The sequence below is a fragment of the Lycorma delicatula genome, chromosome 5 (assembly GCF_047948215.1).
Source record: "Lycorma delicatula isolate Av1 chromosome 5, ASM4794821v1, whole genome shotgun sequence".
NCBI lineage: Eukaryota > Metazoa > Arthropoda > Insecta > Hemiptera > Fulgoridae > Lycorma > Lycorma delicatula.
Genome location: NC_134459.1, coordinates 111,876,393 through 111,895,786, shown reverse-complemented (window position 1 = coordinate 111,895,786; position 19,394 = coordinate 111,876,393). Strand labels below are relative to the sequence as shown.

Below are 19,394 nucleotides of genomic sequence, written 5' to 3'. Positions count from 1 at the left end.
ATTGTTGCTTAGTAGAAAATAAGTATCACTTATGATACATCGTTGGAAAGCTCTCAATGAAGGCTGATTACTGTGGTTAAGAAAAAGTCCAAAGTCAAAATTTATTTTGGATTTTGGATGCTTTTGGTCCAGTCGATTGCAATCAAAAGAGGTGGTGCAAAACTTGATGTTACAACAGTCCTAAATCCAACATTCAACATTCTATGGTTAATTATTTTTGAGTTATGTGAGATACATACAAATCAAATACATACATACATATGTCAAGCCGAAACTAGTCAAAATGGATATTTCTGTTGAAATCTGAAATTTATCATGATCACAATACTTCCTTAACTTAATACAAGTACGTAAAAAGAGCCAAAAATAAAAATCTGAAAACTTACCTTAACAGCAAGGCTATCTATCTTCTCTAAACTAAGTTGAAGGGCTTTACGGAGGGCTTTAATAATAATTCGAGGATGAACACCTTCTTCAACATAAGGTTTAACTTGTTTAAGAAATTCACCAGCCAATAATACAACACTGGTGGTCCCATCACCGACCTAAAACAATATTCTAAAATTAATGTGTGTGAAGATTACATAGTTGATATGTACAAAATTAAAAAATCTAACCTTTTGTAAAAGAGTTTAAAAACTACAGACTGCACAAATTGAAAAAAAAAACACTATCAAATCCTATTTTTTACCAGAACACAAAAAATGAATTTAAAGAATTTAATATCTGGAATTTTAACTCTGCAATTGTACCAATTAATAAAATCAATATTTGATTAAAAGTTAATAAAAAAATGTATGCTTAAAAATAAAAATCACAGTACTTGTGAGTTTATAATTCTCAACATCTGGAATCATGCCTAAAATGTACATAATAGAAATTGGAAAAAAAAAGAATTCAACTATCATTTACACAGTGCATACAATATGTGAATAACAATAAATGTACAAAAGCCCAAAAAACATGTAACATCATATAAAATTAAATCTTACATTCACATCTAAATTCAGGTGAAAGTTTCTATAAATCTTATCACTTTTTCACAATTATTTTTAACCAGAGAAATATTGTGGGCTTCTCTTCTTATAGATTATTTCGTATTCTTCTAGCTTGTTTCATCTTTAATCTTATTTACATTTTCATATTTTCTTCACCTCCTAATTCTACATGCAATCACAAACCCTTAAATATGTGCTTCTTTTCTTCCCAACTTTTAGTGATTAAAAAAAAAGTTAAACGCATTTCTCTAATTTTATCAAAAATCTGACCAAAAATAATGGGATTTTGCATTGACATTGTAATTTCACCTCTGTTTAATTTTTCTTCTCTGTTAAGGAATGTTATGAACAACTGTGCCCACTTTTTTATAGCCAGTTATAGCATCTGATACTCTACATTTTTACTCTCTTCATGAGCTTTATTGCTGCTGCAGCAGTATAGATATAAAGGAAAAACAGGGATTGGCCAAAATTTAAAATACTGTGGGCTTTGCAAATGTTAATGTTCCAAATCCACTCTAGACCAAAAAAAATACACAAAAAAAAGTTATAGTTGTACACGTTACACAGGAGTTATATTCGTAGGTGTTACACAAAAAGCTCTATTTTTGACACTTCATCCACTGATTTTAATATGAATGCAGTTGAAGCAGCACTTCCATCTTCGAATATGTGTTGTAATATGATATGACAAGTTATATATATCAAATTAAAAGTGTTGCCCCCCTGGACTGGTACTGAAAACAAAAGTTAATTCATATTAAATAATAGTGGGCAACATGTTATCAAACCTTAAATAAATAAGGATATTAATGTAGTAGGCGATCTACCGCTGTAGTTAGTTAGTTCTTAGGTGGCGCCACTGAAACGCTCTATTGAAATAAGAAAATAAATAAAATTATAAATACTATCTTTTTTTAACCTCTGGGACCACTGTTACCAAACTTAACATATGCTTGCTATCCTTGAATAACGAGCATAGGTTAAGTTTGCTAAGATTATATTTATAATTTTATTTATTTTCTTAGTTCAGTAGTGTTTCAGAGGTGCCATCTAAGAACTAACTAATTACAGCGGTAGATCGTATATATACTACATTAATATCTAAATATGTTATAAAATCTCAATTAGTGTTCACGAATATCTTAATCAGATTTTTTCTTACCAGGTGATTTGTTTTGTAAGATTCTAATATTATTTTTAATCTTATTATGATTTATGTTTTTTTAAAAGTACAAAATTGGGCATTTTCAGTTTGTCTTAAAGCAACTTATTTTTCATAATTTCTAGTAATTTTTTTTTATGATCATATTGATGCAACACTTTATTTCTTAGTTATACTATGAAACACATATAAAAACGATTATAGGTGTTGGAATGAAATGCTGGTCCACTATGCAGCTAATAAAGACAAAACAAAATCATAAACTAAGTAAAAGTAACGTGTATCATACGTCAAGCTGGTATTAAGGATATTAGTTTGGTGCAATTTTGTATTTATTTGAAAATGATTTGTTCTTACATATTAAAGTTGTATTCTATCTAAATCTTCAAAATATAACATTAAGAGGACAGAGTCATGTACTCATTCAGTCGAATGAAATTATTTCACTGGAGCTCACTGTTGTACATATTAAATGTGAACAGCTTCCTGGCAGATGATGCTTATATTAAAAATATAAATGTGTTTTCTGAAACTATAATAATGTCTACAATGGAGTTAGAAATCTTAATTCAAGAATTACAAAAAAATAACTTAATTTTGATAATGCCATATCCTCATCAGACACAGTTTACTATCAATTAAGATGCAGTACACAAAGCATGATTTTGAAATTCTGGCAAATTATATAAAATGTAAAACTCAATTTACTTCTATGAGTACTTATAAATCACTCTAACCATACTTTTCGTTAAAGTTTGTACTGGCCTTTTGTACTCAATTCTTCAATTCTTTTCCGACAGAAGAAAACTGTTATTAGAAAATACATTCACATAATGCAGTTATACCAAAATTAATTCTATAATATCTAGGTTGAGGTATAAGCTGCGAAGAATCATAAATAAACATACAAGAAATACGGCTAAAATGTTTTTTGCTAACGGTAGTGATTATTGTCAGTATACATTTATAGTGAAAAAGTAATAATTATTCATTTAAGTAGAAAACATACAGCATGCAAAAACAAAGACTGCTTGTAAAGTCTATAGCTTTTATTAACACAACTGGATGTATTTCAGAAGTTCTGGGGCCACATTATACAAATGGAAAAATAATGATGGATATCTATATTGAATTCTAGTATATCCGAACCACTTTTAGAAATTGGCTAACTTCTGATGACATCTTAATCAACTGGGATTTCAGACAGTGTAGAGCTACTTGAAGATTTAGTACCAACTGTAAAAATTCTCCACTTCTTACAAAATAAAAATTAGCATATCTATGAAGAAGTGAATGAATCAAGATTCATAACACCCATTAGGTGGGCATTTAAAACAATGAATGGCTTAAGAAAACGATTAAAAGCTTTAGGACATGTGATACCAAATCCACTTGATTGGTAATTTTGTGCAAACTGTTTGTGCTACATGTAATGCTTTTCGACCCTTCCAAATTCAAAATAATGAAGATGAAATAACTGATAATAGAATGCTAAATTTGGTGAAACAATCTAATACATTCATTCTCAAAGTGGGTGATAACACCTCCTTGTGGATGCTGGAGGCCTTCAGGGGGGTGGTAGAAGGCCCACAGGAAATTGTGGGCGTTCAAGTGGTCTAAAAGGTGACGGTTGATTAAAATAAAAGGCAAAAATTATGTTTTCCTGATATTTCAAACTAAAATTAAATACCTACTACACTAGTACAAAAAATTAAAGGGACACCTACATTTTATGATAAAAAATGATTGTATTCAAACTACTTTAACTTTGCAACCAAGACGCTTAGACGTATAAAAAAAAATGAAAGCTCGAATACTCTACATCAAATTAAAAAAGTCAGTGAGAAGTTAAAAACAAAAATTGAAAGGTTTTCTTTGAGTTTGATAAAGTGCATGTGGGAAACGTTCTGACTGTATTCCCATCATCATATCTGTCTAAACATGGATTTAATGCTGCAGCAACATTGCTAATCAAAAAGAGAAATCAGCTGCATGTTACTGAATGTGGCGACTTACGGCTGTTGTTAAGTAAATTTGAGCCTGATATTAAAAAACTTGTTAAAGCTCATTAGATTCATCTTTCACATTAATGTAAGTGTAATTTTTTAAGTTGAAAGCTTTGTTTTAATTAATGCATTGTTATATTGAAGATGAACTCACTATTGTTATTATACAACTATATAGATACAATTGTAAATTTTTTTGAAAGCAATTTAATAAAAATACTTCCAAGTATGATTAAATATATGTTTTAATTGCCCTCATTTAAAATGTAAGTTTTAACTCAGAAATAGGATATGTCATGTTTAAAAACAATAATTGCAATTTCTGTTTTTTAAGAAAGTATCTTGAAAACAGCAATTGCAATTATTATTTTTAACAGATGGTAAGTTTAAAACTCCATTTTATGAATCATAAGGCCTTGCCAATGGTGAGGGGGCTTGAGTGCTAAGTGATACAGAGTAGCTGGACCGAAGGTGCAACCATATCGAAAGTAATTAATAAGTTACTTAAAATTACAAAATTTTAAGTTGACCAGCTTTTAGAGTCGAAGGAATATCCAACCGTTTTTGCTTCATATCTTGAAAACACCTTGGCCAAAAAAGTTAAAGTCCGGCAAAAAAATTTGTGGATGTATATTTAAATAACTGTTAAAATTCAAATAATTCATCAACACACTGACCCCACTATTCCAAATAACAAAAAGTTAACCATGAACACAGTAATGCAGCCTAAAAAACTAATATAAAAAATCTACTTTTGTGGGGTTCTACATCAACAGTCTGTACAATATTCCAAAATTATATCAAAAAACAAATTATAGTGTCAAAAGATAAAGTTTAACCATTGGCAAATAAATAAAAAACTATGGCATTGAGTTATGTTATTCAAGTTTTGTGGTTATTACCAGTTTATGTTTTATTTATTTTTTGTTTTTGTTTGATGTAAGTTTGGAATATTGTACAGACTGATGAAGTAAGATCCCACAAAAGATGACTTTTGGTATAAGTTTTTTTAGGTTTTGTTACTGTGTTAGGTATTTATTTATTGTTATTTGTATGTCCCTCACTCACATGAGGGACGATTACAAAGTAAGTTATACCCTCTCTATGAAACAAACACATATTTATAAGACAATTTTTTTTTTTAATTGAACAAAAAACCTACATATTTTTATCTATTTTTTGACAATCACAAAGATATTCTGAACACTTTTCATACACAAATACTTTCATATATGTGTGTGTATATATATTAGGGTTGCCAGGCATTCCAATTAATCGGAATTATCACTGGTTTTAAGCCTCGTGTCTCAGTGTCCTGAACAAACATTTTGAAACGCCCAAAAGTCCCAGTTTCACAATTTTGCTATTAAGCGTACTTTTTAAGCATTTTCATCCATCATACATACAGTTTGTGCTTGGTGTTGATGTGTGAATGTGAAAAAATTCAAATAGGCTTGAGTGTATGCGTGAGATTGAAATAGCCGGGAAAGGTCGCACAGCACTGGCAACACTGGTTTTGGCCTCTGCTTTCAATCTTCACACACTTTTCGTGGTTGTTGGATGTTTTTTTTTGTAAATGTGGTAACTTATGATTCGGAAGAAGACTTTAACAATAACTGAAAGTCAAAGAGTCATCTGGGAGCTTTCTTTGACGCAACGTATATGATTGACTGCTACAATTTACTATCCGTGACAATGCAAGCAGTTTTATTTAATAATACGTTAGTGAGTTTTGCTAATACTGTATTGGCATTTTTAATATTCTAATGGTTGTTAGTGTTTAAAATATTTATTATTTTTTGGTTTTGTCGTAAAAATGCCAAACAGAAAGTGCAAATTTATTAAAACTATAGTGAGACATATATATCCATTTATTAAAAAAGACAGAAGTGAACACAAACACTGTATTATGTATTTAAGTGCTAGCCGTGGAGGAACGTCTAATATTGTTGATTGTTTCAGGGGGTGGGGTGTCCCAGTTTGACTTGGAAGAAATATGGCAATACTATATATATATATATAATATATACATATCCTAGGTTTGGCTGGTTTTTGACTTCAGTTGTACAAGGGGCATCATGGTAACAATTTTTTTTTTAAGGAACTACATTTTTTGAGCTTGTTGAAAAAAATTGGACTAACTTATTGAAGTAAGTATCTTAATGATAAGAAAAAAAATCAGTAAATATCTGGTCACACTTACAAACATAGTGACAAAAGATAAAGTTAAACAATTTACTTTTGTCAGTCAACAATGAAAACATGAGTTCAAGTAAGCTAAATAGTAAATGGAATATTAACAAGAGTGATATATGCTATCTGTTTAGTTACAAATAACATCACTTACAGCAGTTAGACTATATTATTTTTTATATAAAATAAAAACCTTAATGTAGAACTTAAACTTAGTCTTAATGTAGAACTAAAATAACCAGACTGTTAATTCTAAAAATAATCAGCTATTACATTAACACAATTTTATTAATCAGAACCCATCAAAAAAGTTGTATCCTGATGGTTTAATTTTTAAACTAACTTTTATCATATTTACTTATTCTTTCAAATATCTACACACACTCTAATACTATTACCATGGAGTTCAACAGTGTGTGAAAAATATTCAACCTGACTGGGAATTTGAACCCAAAACCTTTACTATTAAAGGTTTTACTACTATTCTCTTATAAAGGTTAGAATACTATTATTTTTTTTTAATTTCGCCTATTTATAATTATAAATAACATAATATTAATGAGAACATTTTTTATAAGAAATATATGTTGTAACATGTTTTTTTCAATGGAACGCTTCTTATTTCATTCTTACATTAATATTGTCTTTTTTCCAGGTATTTTCATTAACATAGCTACAATCATTTTCCTGGAAGTGAATGAATTTATTACTTGTACTTATGATGTTATCCTCTGTTCATTCAGGAATAGCTCACTAATAAGATCCTGTTATTATTGTTCACAGAAAGCTACAGAATCTACAGGTGTTCTATCTGAATCAATAATAACACACGCACGCAAATGCACTTGTGCACAGTAAACTAGATGTCATTTCAACCTTTTAATAAAGTTAAAAGGATTAATGGATCTATCTGAATATCTGTCAAAAAAAAAAATTTTTCTTAGTATTTGATACAAATTTTAACCTACTTACCTTAATTGTAGGGGCCAATACACTGCAATATGTACCATATTTGTTCTAATGTATAATTACAATGTTGGTAGGGCCACACAACCTCAGTCAGATATCTGCTTCACTCTATTTTATTGAGGTGTTAGCCAATCTCAACATCCTTTCAATCATTTGTGTATACTCACCAATTAAAGATTCAACAAAATTTTTTGTATAGCTAGCAATTAAGAGAATGTAATTAATTGCCAGATAAATTTTGGATTTTCAAATATGCCCTCCACTGATCACAAATAATCAAGATCCCTGGTCTTATACACTGAATGTTCAGAAGGGTTTCAGTCACTCTGTTCTCTACTATAAAAATGTTGTCTACAAATGCCCCCCAAATACCCATTGCTGAGGCAACATTCACCCAACATTGTTTCTGCACAAGAAGATGATTTAAACTATTTCAACAGTTAATCCAGGGCTAATAATTGATCACTGGCCCCTGCTACTGATCTCATGGCGGAGTGGTAGCACCTTGGACTTTCATCCAGAGGTACCAAGTTCAACTTCTGATCAGGCATGGGATTTTTTAAGGCTATAAAATTCATTAATTGTATAAATAAATAATTATTAAATAAAGTAGCATTAATAATCCAGTGTGTGCACACATTTCTTGCATTACTCAGTCTACCCTATATCTTAATGAATTTGTAGCTAGGTTTCAGCATATTTACCAGTAAAGAACCCTTTTGACCAACATATAAACTGAATAAATTTTACATAACAGCAAATTAGATCCACTGAAGAGGATTTAATGTCTTAACTGCTTGTCAATTTTGATAGCCATGCAGTTCATAAAATCATATTATAATTATAAATAGATCTCTTAGAATTATGAAAAATATTATACTGTTGCACGAATTTGATTCAATCATTTTCATCTTTACTTTTTCAATGTTGAATAAAATTCATACAAAGCCACATATACATGTACTAATAAACTATCAAATGGTACAGCCAGCAATGCAGCAAAACAAGAGGTTTTAAACAACTAATGGATAAATAATACACTTATGGGCATAAAAAGAAAATACCTAATATTTATCAGTTTGAATATATGCTAGTTACTCATCAAAAACATTATGATCATGAAAAAATACGAAATGGAATAAAATCATTCATAGTCTAAAGAAATTTATTTCTTGAAAAAAGTTCTTAAGAACATTTTGTAAAAAAAAAATAAAATATGGATCTTCTCAAAAACTAAATAATTCTATATTATCAAACATGGGATAAACTTTGAATATGACAAATTAACTTATTATATTTAATCTGAAACATTAATCATACAGCGAATTTTGTTTAATGCATATTTACTAAATAAATAATATAAATTATTACTTGAACAAATTGAGACATTACCTCAGCATCCTGTGATTTAGCAATATCAACTAAAGTTTTTGCAGCTGGATGCACAATATCAAGGAGTTTCATAATAGTTGCACCATCATTTGATATAGTGGCTTTCCCGTTTGATTCAACAATCAATTTATCCATACCACGAGGTCCAAGAGTTGTTCTTACAGCTTCTACTACAACTTGGGTAGCATTTATATTTGAGATAAGCTGTGACTTCCCTTGTGAACTTTCAGTCCCTTCTTTTAGAAGGATAATTTGGGGTTGCTGAAAAAATTAAAAGTAAGAAATAATTATAATTTCGACGATGAAAGAATATAAATTTATAAAACTTATAAATTTAATGAGAATGATGTACTGCTCACAAATTTTCATAAATAAGTGGTTTAATTTGGCTCTCATCTGGTGATATTACTTTAGATTTAATTCTAAACACAGCAATTGTAATAAAATTCAAGTTAAATGAGAAAAAATTAGAATTTATTAACTAAATTAACAATTCGCGAAGTCAAAAACTTTCATGCGTAGGCGTGACATAGTGAACACTAACTCCATTATAATTATAACTGAAGATAAAATTATAAAACATTATTTTCCTGCAGCGGCTAACATAATCTGATTATAATTCTACAATTAATTCATGATATATTAAAAAAAAGGTAACAATGAATCACGATTTTGTAGGTTAGAAGCACATGCTAAACATTTACATCACTATGAAGCCTTCACATAATAAAAATACATAGAAATTATATAAATCATAAAGTACAACAGAAATACCCAAGTAATAAAAAAAATTGGCTATGTTAATGTCATATTTACCATTTTCAAAGATTTCTAATATTCAATAACAAATTAGAATAGACGCCGACTAACTACTTATCTCTTCTCCTAGACCTACTGCACATTTAACAAAGAGGAAGCAGATGCACTGTGTTTCTCTTTGTCAGTTTTACCTTTATGTTATGCATTACTATCTTACGGCGTAAGTATAAACTATTATACTTAGAAATTATAAAAGCAGTACGTTATATTTTTATTGACAATTGTGTATGGATGAAATGGATACTTAAACTGCAATGTTAAATTAACCTTTAAAAGCACCCTAATTGATAATGCTTCATATTCAGACTTAAAGGGTTAACAACTTATTGTGATTTAATGCAATCACCAAAATAAAAAAAAAATAAAAACTGTAAATTGCACTGTCCAAAACCAAAAAATAGTTTTTATATACACCCAAATGTAACACCTATGGTATTAGTTGATTTCTTCTATGGTAGCTTGTTTTGTTGCAGATAGGCTCATTCAATTGCTCATGTTTGTTGCTTTGTTAGTTTTATTTGCTTGTTCTCTGGTAATTGACATGTGGAAATAAAGATGGGGTTACATGAACTTGGCTTTTGTATGGTTGATTGGCTTAAAATAGTTATATTTTTTTCCCATAGTTTTTTTTTTGCAGAGGGAGGTGGAAATGCATTTACGCACAGAGTGTCGAGCTCCCACTGATGGTATTATCCAATCACTATCAGCAGACTACCAACTAAAACCATCCCCTTTCTACCCTTTTCGACCCAGAACTGTTTAACACATTACTTCTGGTCAAGTCTTCCTATACTAGCCAGATTAGGTACTACCTATTTTCAGGACTATACAGGTCAAACTTTTTGGCCCTGGGAATGTTGCCGATGAATTGGGCTACACTTTACCAGCTGCTCAGATTATGAAGCATCATCGCAACCATGTTGTGAGGGCTCAGTGCTCTGAGATCCGTCTCTAGTGTTTCCTATGACATGGAGGTAAGCGCGGAAGTACCCGTGACCCGTTAAATATTGGGTCATGTAGTACTCCACCTCTCTATACCGCCGCTCCATCCACGGTCTGACCAGAGGGATAGGCCTTGCGGTCCATCGTCCTCTGGTCTCGTGATCCCAGGTCTCTTGCCATGCTAGGAACGTACGAGTGCGTTCCTCGTTGGCAATGGTCTCCTGGTCTTCGCCTGCTCGTCGCCTCCTGTAGATCACCTGGCGCTCCCTTGCTAAAGTAGCAATGGGTATGACGCCGGCGACCACAAGTACTGCAGGCTCGGAGACCGTCCGATACGCGGAAGCGACTCGCAAGGCTGCGGTGCGTTGCACCTGCGCGAGCCGCTTCCGGTTTCTCGCAAATCTTAATGGCTGGGCCCACACTTCCGACCCGTATAACAGGATGGAATGCACCGTGGACATAAGCAATCGCCGTCTGCTGGCCTTCGGTCCGCCGACATTCGCCATAAGTCGCCTGAGAACAGTTACGGCTCTCGCAGCTTTGTCGGCGGCTGTACGAAGCTGCTCAACAAAGCTAAGGTTCCGGTTAATCATCATACCGAGGTACTTTCCGGCCGGCTTGGTCTCGACAACCTCTACCCCGACCCGCAGGGAGAGAAGGGTGTCGATGCGCTTCTTCGTGAGAACTACGATCTCCGTTTTGCTGAGGGCTAGAGACAATCCATGATCGTCCAGCCAGGCACCGACTCTGTGCATGGCTCGACTGAGCCTCAGTTGAGCGCGCTCCACGTCGCGGTCTGCGACAAGTAGCCCAACGTCGTCAGTGTATCCAACCAAGGCAGATTCTTCAGGCATCTCCAGGCTCAGCAAGCCTTCGTAGACGGCGTTCCAAAGGTCGGGGCCGAGAATCGACCCCTGCGCCCCCCCGACATGATCTCAGTCCTACGCCAGCCTACTGCGGTCTCATAAATGAGACCCTCAGGTTGTGTCCACCATTCTGAGGAGGTATTGAGACACATGGAACGAATGCTCCAGGGCCCGAATCCATCCATCGTACGGAGTACGGAATCAATCCATCCATTTGTATCCCGAATCGCTCCATCGGTCGGAGTTGAAAGCGTTTTTAACGTCCAACGTAACGAGAAGGACCACGCGTCTCGAAAAATGGTTGTGGTCTTCTGCTCGCCACACTGCCTCAACAACCTCTTGAATTGCGTCTAGGGTTGACCGACCTTGCCCGAAACCGTACTGGTTAGGTGACAGGCCACCTGCCTGATTCATCGCCGCAACCAGTCTTTTCTTTAACAGCTTCTCCAATATCTTCCCAGCTGTGTCAAGCATACACAATGGGCGGTAGGAGGACGGTTACTCTGCGCTTTCTTTCCCCTTGGGAATTAGCGAAAGACGCGCGGTCTTCCACCTGGCGCTAAAAGACCCAGCCTTCAGACATGCATTATACCTGTCTAGTAGAAGACGGAGCCTGCAGCGCCCCACTAGTTTGAGTACCTCGGCCGGTAAACCATCGGGACCAGGGCTTTTTTTGCCTTTCAGCGACCGTAGTACTCCCTCCAGCTCCTCCATTGAGAAGAGAGGAAAGTCGCACACGTCGCCGAAGTCTCGCTCGACACGGACCGAGTGGGCCGGGAACAACATCTTAACGACCTGCTCCGCTTTAGCCTCGTCTAGTGGAGCTGGTGATCGCGAGACCCCCAATCACCGAGTTACTATCTTGTAACCCATCTCCCAGGGGTCTGCATCCACGGTCTCCGTCAGTTCTCTCCAGCAGCGGCCTTGCTCACGTTGATGGCTCGACGGAGCCGCTTCTTTGCCGTCTTATACTCGGCTGACCTGGCATTTGCGTCTGTGCGATTCCTTGCACGTTGTGCCACTCGACTTAGTCAAAGACACTCTCGGTGCAACCCCGCAATCTCCGGTGTCCACCAGTATACGGGTTTTTTCCGGTGCCCGTTGGGCACCCCGTTGGGCATGGGAGCGTCGCATGCAGAAGCGATCAGCCGCATGGTCGAAGCAACTACGGCTTAAGCGCTGGAATCCCCTCCGTTGGTGATGTTTTGAGAGGCTAATACCCCTGAGGTGATCTTTCTTTTGAATTTCTTCTCGTCGATTTTATTGATGTTGTATCTTTTCACCAGCGGTGGGAGCTCCGGACGATCTCGTGGACCATCTAGGACTCTAAATGAGATACATTGCTGGTCGCTACCGGTATAATCCTCGAGAACCCTCCAGTCCTGGACAAGCGTGACCAGCTCTTCGGAGGTGAGGGAAATGTCGGGAATTGTTTCCAAATATCCTGGGCGGCGGAACGTCGTCGTATTCTCTGTATTGAGGATCACGAGTCCAGTACGTGCCGCCATATCCAGAATGTATTTCCCTCTGCAGTTGGTATGCGACATACCCCACTCTTCCGCCCTGGAGTTGAAGTCCCCAGTTACCAGCAACCCACAAGCGGCAGCGAGGAGAACATCCTCCAGCGCGTCAACTTTCCGGCGAAAGTCCGCAATCGAGTCATTTGTGGTGAGGTAAGCTAAAAATCGTCACTTCATCGCAGCAGATCCAAACGAACCCCTCGCCTGCGCCGTGTCTCCGAACTTGGGTTCTGCTGCGATACGGAATCCATATCGCGGCAATAATAATAATTTTTTTTGCGGAGGGAGGTGGAAATGCATTTACGCACGGAGTGTCGGGCTCTCGCTGATGGTATTATCTAATCACTATCAGCAGACTACCGACTAAAACTACCCCCTTTTTACCAGGACTCGACCCGGAACCGTTTAACATATTACTTCCGGTTGAATCCTCCTATACTAGCCTGATTAGGTGCTACCTAATTTTCAGGACTATCCAGGTCAACCATTATGGCCCTGAGAATGTTGCCGAGGAATCGAGCTACACTTTCTAGATCACGAAGCATCATCGCAACCACGTTGTGGGGGCTCAGTGCTCTGAGAAATAATAATAATAAATCTTATTTTTCTGAATCCTTTTTTAAAAATGTACCTTATTCAATATTTTTCCTGTAATGCTTTCAGAATTGTTATTTTATTCTATACTGATACTGTTTATTTTATTAGCTTGACACACTTTAACTTCTAATGTTTTTTGAATTATAATTTTCATGTAATAATATGAACTATAACTACAGTACTTTTCATTTCAATTTATTGATTTTGAATTTTGTGATATTGCTTGCATCGTGGTTTTCTTATGGATTTCCTTGATTCTTTCTGGTAAATGCCAGAGCAATTTCTTTTGTTACTTGATAATATAACACACACACACACACACACACACACACATATATATATACACATACAACCTCAGTCATAACCATAATGTAGACAAAAAAACAAGCTCTCAACTTAATAGAATGTCATATAAGATATGCAACCATTCTAAAACTGATAAGAAATAATACAAATGAAATATATATGTGAAACTCTGTGGTGTATCATCACTGATGAAGGAGCTGCAAAGTAAGTTCAAAAATATATGATATATAATGAGTGATGTTAAAATCAATACAGAGAGTTGTGAAAGATATTAAATTGATTTCTCTTTGATGATATTTGATGTATTGAAAACAATAATTATGAATTTATAGGAAGTAAGGCTAATTTGAATTTAATTGCTTAATCTCATTCGAACTCACTATAAGAAAGAAATGGTACGTGGAGAAACAGTGTATATAATATTTTCAAGATTTACAATTTAATCTAATTTTTTCAGAAATGGATTTAATTTAATTTTAATTTAGACACACTGAAAGCAATTTTTCTTTTAAGTACTACCACTGTACTTAGCTTTAGGGATGCAAATTAGTCAACAGCTAGATGAAAAATGTTATGTATAAAATATATATTGATCTGTATGATGAAACATGACAGATTGAAATTGTGAAATATTAAACAACAGCTCACTTTCAAATTGTGGAACTTTTTCTTCCAAAGACCTTTCAGAGCAAATTATTAACTTCTTCATTGAAATCAAAACACTTGTTTTATCAAATTTAGTCGTTTTTAAATTTCATAATCAACTGAGTTAAGACTTTTATGCTCTACAGCATTTATATTTTTATAGATATGATGCATATGTTGTGGTTAATTTTTTTTCCTATTACAAGGTAAGATTTTATGCTAACGACAACATATTCTTATGCAAAGGAAACATAATATAGGTCATAAATCAATAAATTATTTTTCAGCTTGCATTTAACTGCAGAATATGACCACAACAAATCACTTAATTTCCTTGATATCATCAAAAATAGACAACAAATGCATTTTTAAGATTTATAAAAATTTTACAATGACATTCTAGTCCATAAATATATATATACAATGATCCCATGTAGAATAATATTGCAGTATTCTTATACATGTTGCATTGCCTACCTATTTAAAATTACTGAAAATATGCTACTTAATGATTCACAAAAATACTCGACTGAACTCAATTAAGTTATATTTAAATTTGAGGTATTGACTTATTTTTTCCCCAGTCTCCACAAGTGTGACTATTCACTAATAGTTCTCAGGTAACTTTTTCTCAAGTAACTTAAATGTTCTCAGGTAACTTTTTAAATTAGTACTATGTTTGTTATTGAAACAGTTAATAATATTTTGTTCTAATATCTAAAAATTATACAATGTACAAAAATTATACGCTCTGGAATAGTTGAAATAAAAACGTTTTAATTACATAAATGTTTTACATAGAAAGAGGTTAATGAAATATTTATGAAAAGGATATTTAATTAAGAATTTTTAACAATGTGTGAATTATATGTATATATGTAACTGTGAACATCTTTATGGTGTGTTGGTTGAGTGATCTCACTGTGTTTGCAGCTGTTTTGTAAAATTTCATGTAATGTAATGGTTTAAGTAATTTATATTTATTCTAGAAGTTAGTTTTCAATTCTAATTGAGTTTAAATGAAGTAGACCATGTGAAGAAAATAAAAACACTTTATTGTCTTAGGAACCTTTAATTAACAATACCACTGAAAATGTCATTATTATTGTAAATGGTGATAATGATCATAGTAATTTAAGTGATGATCGTGATTTAAATATTAGCAGCGACACTATAAGTGATGATGATCAGGAATTGAAATATGATTTGATTTGGTAAGTAGCAGTTCAGATCAATGTTTATACTTAGTATAGTACTTCCCATGCCACTTCTCCTTTTTCTTTCTTCTTGCTCTTACGTCAGTCACTTTTCCTTCAAACTTATTTTGTAACAAGCTCTACTTGGTTAGCATAATAAATAGAGATAAGTTAGGAAATAAATTGGTATGTTGTTTAAGGTTGTAAACTATTAGAGCTATTGAAGCTAAAAACTCATCAGGTAAAACAGGTTGATTCCTCTCAAATGTAATCAAAGGAAACGAATGATTTTGTCATTGATGATAAAAATTCCACTAAAGCTAAGAGTAAAATAACATACCGGTACTTACTTATGATTCTCTCTCTCTCTTTCTCTCTCTCTCTGTGTGTGTATGTGTTTGTTTGTTTGACGGTTCCCAGATTCTCCATGTAATGCAGTATACGCTTTATATACTGCATACATTACACATTACATACTTATATACATACATTATAGATTATATTCTTATATACCATAATATATTGCATGTCCAATATAATGATACATTATGTCTCTACATTGCCTGAATATTAAAAACATGTGTATATTAAACTACTATGTAAAAAATAATATTTAATTAAAAAGTGGGTCTTGATAATTGGGCAAATTTTGGTCTATAATATTATATAATGTAATATTATATTTTTATACTGTATGCTTATTATTATATGAATTGTTGGCAACTATAATTGATATTATCATAAGCTCTATGATTACATTAACATTTACTAAATATCAAAATTATTTTTATTAATAAATAATAGACACTTTAATTATGCAACTCTATTTGTGTGGGGTAGTTCCTGATTAGAAATTAATTGAGAAATAAATAATATCAATATAAAAAAAGATTTATCTGGATGAAACTTGGGTGAACGAAGGTCATTCAGTCCATAGTTTTGTGTGACACTTCCGTTATATCATCTAAACAGACTATTCTGTCTGGTTTAAGTGCCGTTATAAAATCGGCAATTAACAAAGGAAAAGTTTGATTGTAGGTCATGTAGGGAACGGAGGTGGACCTGTTAACGGTGCATTATTAGTTTTTGAATTAATGAAAATGGTGAATAGCACAAGGATATGAATAGTAATTTTTTTAAAAACTGGTTTAATACGATTGTGAAATAAATTCAGCCGAATGGTGTTACTGTTATGGATAATGCATCATTCCATAGTGTAAAATTATAAAAAAATCCCGAATATATCATTACATGGCTAAAAGCGAATATAGGCTGAGATAAAACAAATCCCACTTGATTCTACATTTTTAAAGGATGAACTCCTAGAAGAAGTTAACAAACTTCAGCAAATATTTAACAAACATGTAATCGATGATATGGCTGAAGCAAATGAACGTACATTATTACGGCTTCCACCATACCACTATAATCTGAATATAAAAAAAAAAAATAGTTTGGGGTCAAGTAAAAGGATCTGTAGCTCGGAATAACAAGACTTATAAATTAGTGGATGTAAAGGTTTTACTTGAAAAGGATATCGCTGAGGTAACGGAAGATAAGTGGCTGTATTGTGTTAAACATGTGCTGCAGTAAGATGGATTATTTTGTTAATATCGAGGCGGATAAATTCAAGTTTAATTTCGATAATGACTCCTCGGAATCTAACGTTAGTGAAGATGAAAATCAGGTATTGAGTGGATGTGATTATTTATCGAGTGATTCAGCGTAAAAAATTGAGAAATAAACCAACAAAAAATGGTAATAAAGCATAAAATATTTTTTAATTTACTTTATGCATGTAAATAGTATTTCGGTGTCTGTGTAAAGCACTTAACAAATTATTTACAAACCTATTTATGTTTATCATTTCATTAAATCATTATTATTTTGTAAAGCTGCTAACTACGTATGACAGTTAATGTTGTAACAGTAAAACAAAATTACCATCAAGATAACTTTAATATATTTAACTATTTATAACCTTTTCTTAATTTGATAAATATTAAATGTTTCAGAATATACCGAACAATATTAATATTTTTGTATGAAGTAATACAAAAATAGTTGCCTATTATTATTATTACGATAGAAACTAAATCAAGCACGCAGTAGCTGTCGTGCAATTTTGTGTACATCCGGTTCATACTGCCTCGTTCGGCATGTGTTTTGTTTACTTGATGCCTCAACATAGAGTAGACAGATATGATAACGTAATAGTCATATAAGGTGCTCCTGGTAGTTGACCAATCACAGAAATAGTGAATGATATTCTGGCAAAATTCAAGGAAGACCGGCATGTAAGCAGTCATGATATCGCCAATGACCTAAACGTTCATCACCAAACTGTGTTAAACCAATTGGAGAAACCTAGCTACAAAAAGAAGCTCGATTTTTGGGTGCTACATGATCTGACTCACCTGCGAATCTCTAATGAAACGTAAAGAAATCGAGCCATTTCTGAAGCGCTTGATCACGGAATGATAAAAAGTAGATAACTTACGCAACAACGTGTGAAAAAAGTCGAGGTCGAAGCAAGGAGAAGCTCTTCATAGTCTGTGGCAAAGCCCTCACTGATCCCCAGGAAGGTTATGCCTTGCGTTGGGTGAGATTGGAAGGGTATCGTGCATCATAAGCTACGCTCTCAGGCATTACGATAGAATAATTGTACTGCCGACAATTAACGCGATTGCACCTTGCAATTCAAAAGAAACGGCCAGAACTGGTCAACAGAAAGGGTGTCATATACTATGCTGACGGCGCCAAATGCCACATCTTTAACGACTCGTCAGGAATTGAGAGAACTTGACTGCAAGGTTTTAATGCATCCACCATATGGCCATTGTCAGACTGTCATTTGTTTCAGTATTTGCAGAACTCCTTGAATGGTGTTAACTTAGTTTCAAAAGAACCTTGTGAAAACCATGTATCACAATTTTTTGATCAGAAACCATAGAAGTTCTATAATGATGGGATTATGGTGTTGCTGGAATAATGGCAGATGATACTCGTAAAAAAAAAAAAATGTATCTGTGTTCTCATAATATTATTTTCTAATAAAAATAAATTGTATTCTCAGTTTTGGCCTTCAAAGGCTCAATACTTTTTAGATAACCTAATAATAATATAGTAAAAAATATTATATATCACTACGTAATAATATAATTAATAACTGTAGTATGAAATTGTTGGTTAAGTTTAAGAAAGCTTAATATCACCCAGATGTTCAGATATTACTTCATTAGAAAACATAGTGATGTGGGGTATTGCTGGCTCTGAATGAAATTATATGACCATGTACATATTAGATGTACAAATGCTTAAATTAAGAAATGAGTTTATGATAGATATTATTTAGATAGTTTTCAGACATCCCTACACATTTGTAAACTTACTAAAACCACAATTTCCAATCTCAACACTTAATTAAGGAGTTTCAATATTATACTTGATGAAAATAAAGTTTAACAATGAAAAATTTATGTATTTCAGTATTTCATTTACACCAGACCAGATATGGGTGTCTCTTACTTTAACGTCTCACCATACATACGAGCAAAAATTTACCTTTGATTAATTTTCTTCACCCACAGTCTGAATGTTCTCTTCTGTAAAGTATTTAGTTGAATAACTGCAGAACTAGTTGTGTTTTATTTCAGTTATAAGGTGGTTAGGATGCAGTAGCTTCATTCTTTGTAAACAGCTATTGTAATGATTGTAGATAGAAGTACAACATGTATTATTGGAGGAATTACTACTTGTAATGACTGGTTAGTAGAAAAG

The 19,394-nt window shown here is 33.4% G+C and overlaps 1 protein-coding gene across 1 annotated transcript in view; it reads right to left on the bottom strand.

Moving 5' to 3' along the window:
* Nucleotides 1-9,689, bottom strand: part of CCT7 (chaperonin containing TCP1 subunit 7) — a 38,236-nt gene extending 28,547 nt beyond the window's left edge. Inside the window, exons 1-3 of the mRNA XM_075366866.1 lie at nucleotides 9,540-9,689; nucleotides 8,724-8,984; nucleotides 387-545 (exon numbers count right to left, since the gene is read on the bottom strand). Coding sequence (XP_075222981.1) covers nucleotides 387-545; nucleotides 8,724-8,984; nucleotides 9,540-9,542 — 423 coding nt within the window. The 5' untranslated portion in view covers nucleotides 9,543-9,689. The remainder of the gene's footprint in view (nucleotides 1-386; nucleotides 546-8,723; nucleotides 8,985-9,539) is intronic.
* Between the last annotated feature and the right edge of the window lie 9,705 nt (nucleotides 9,690-19,394).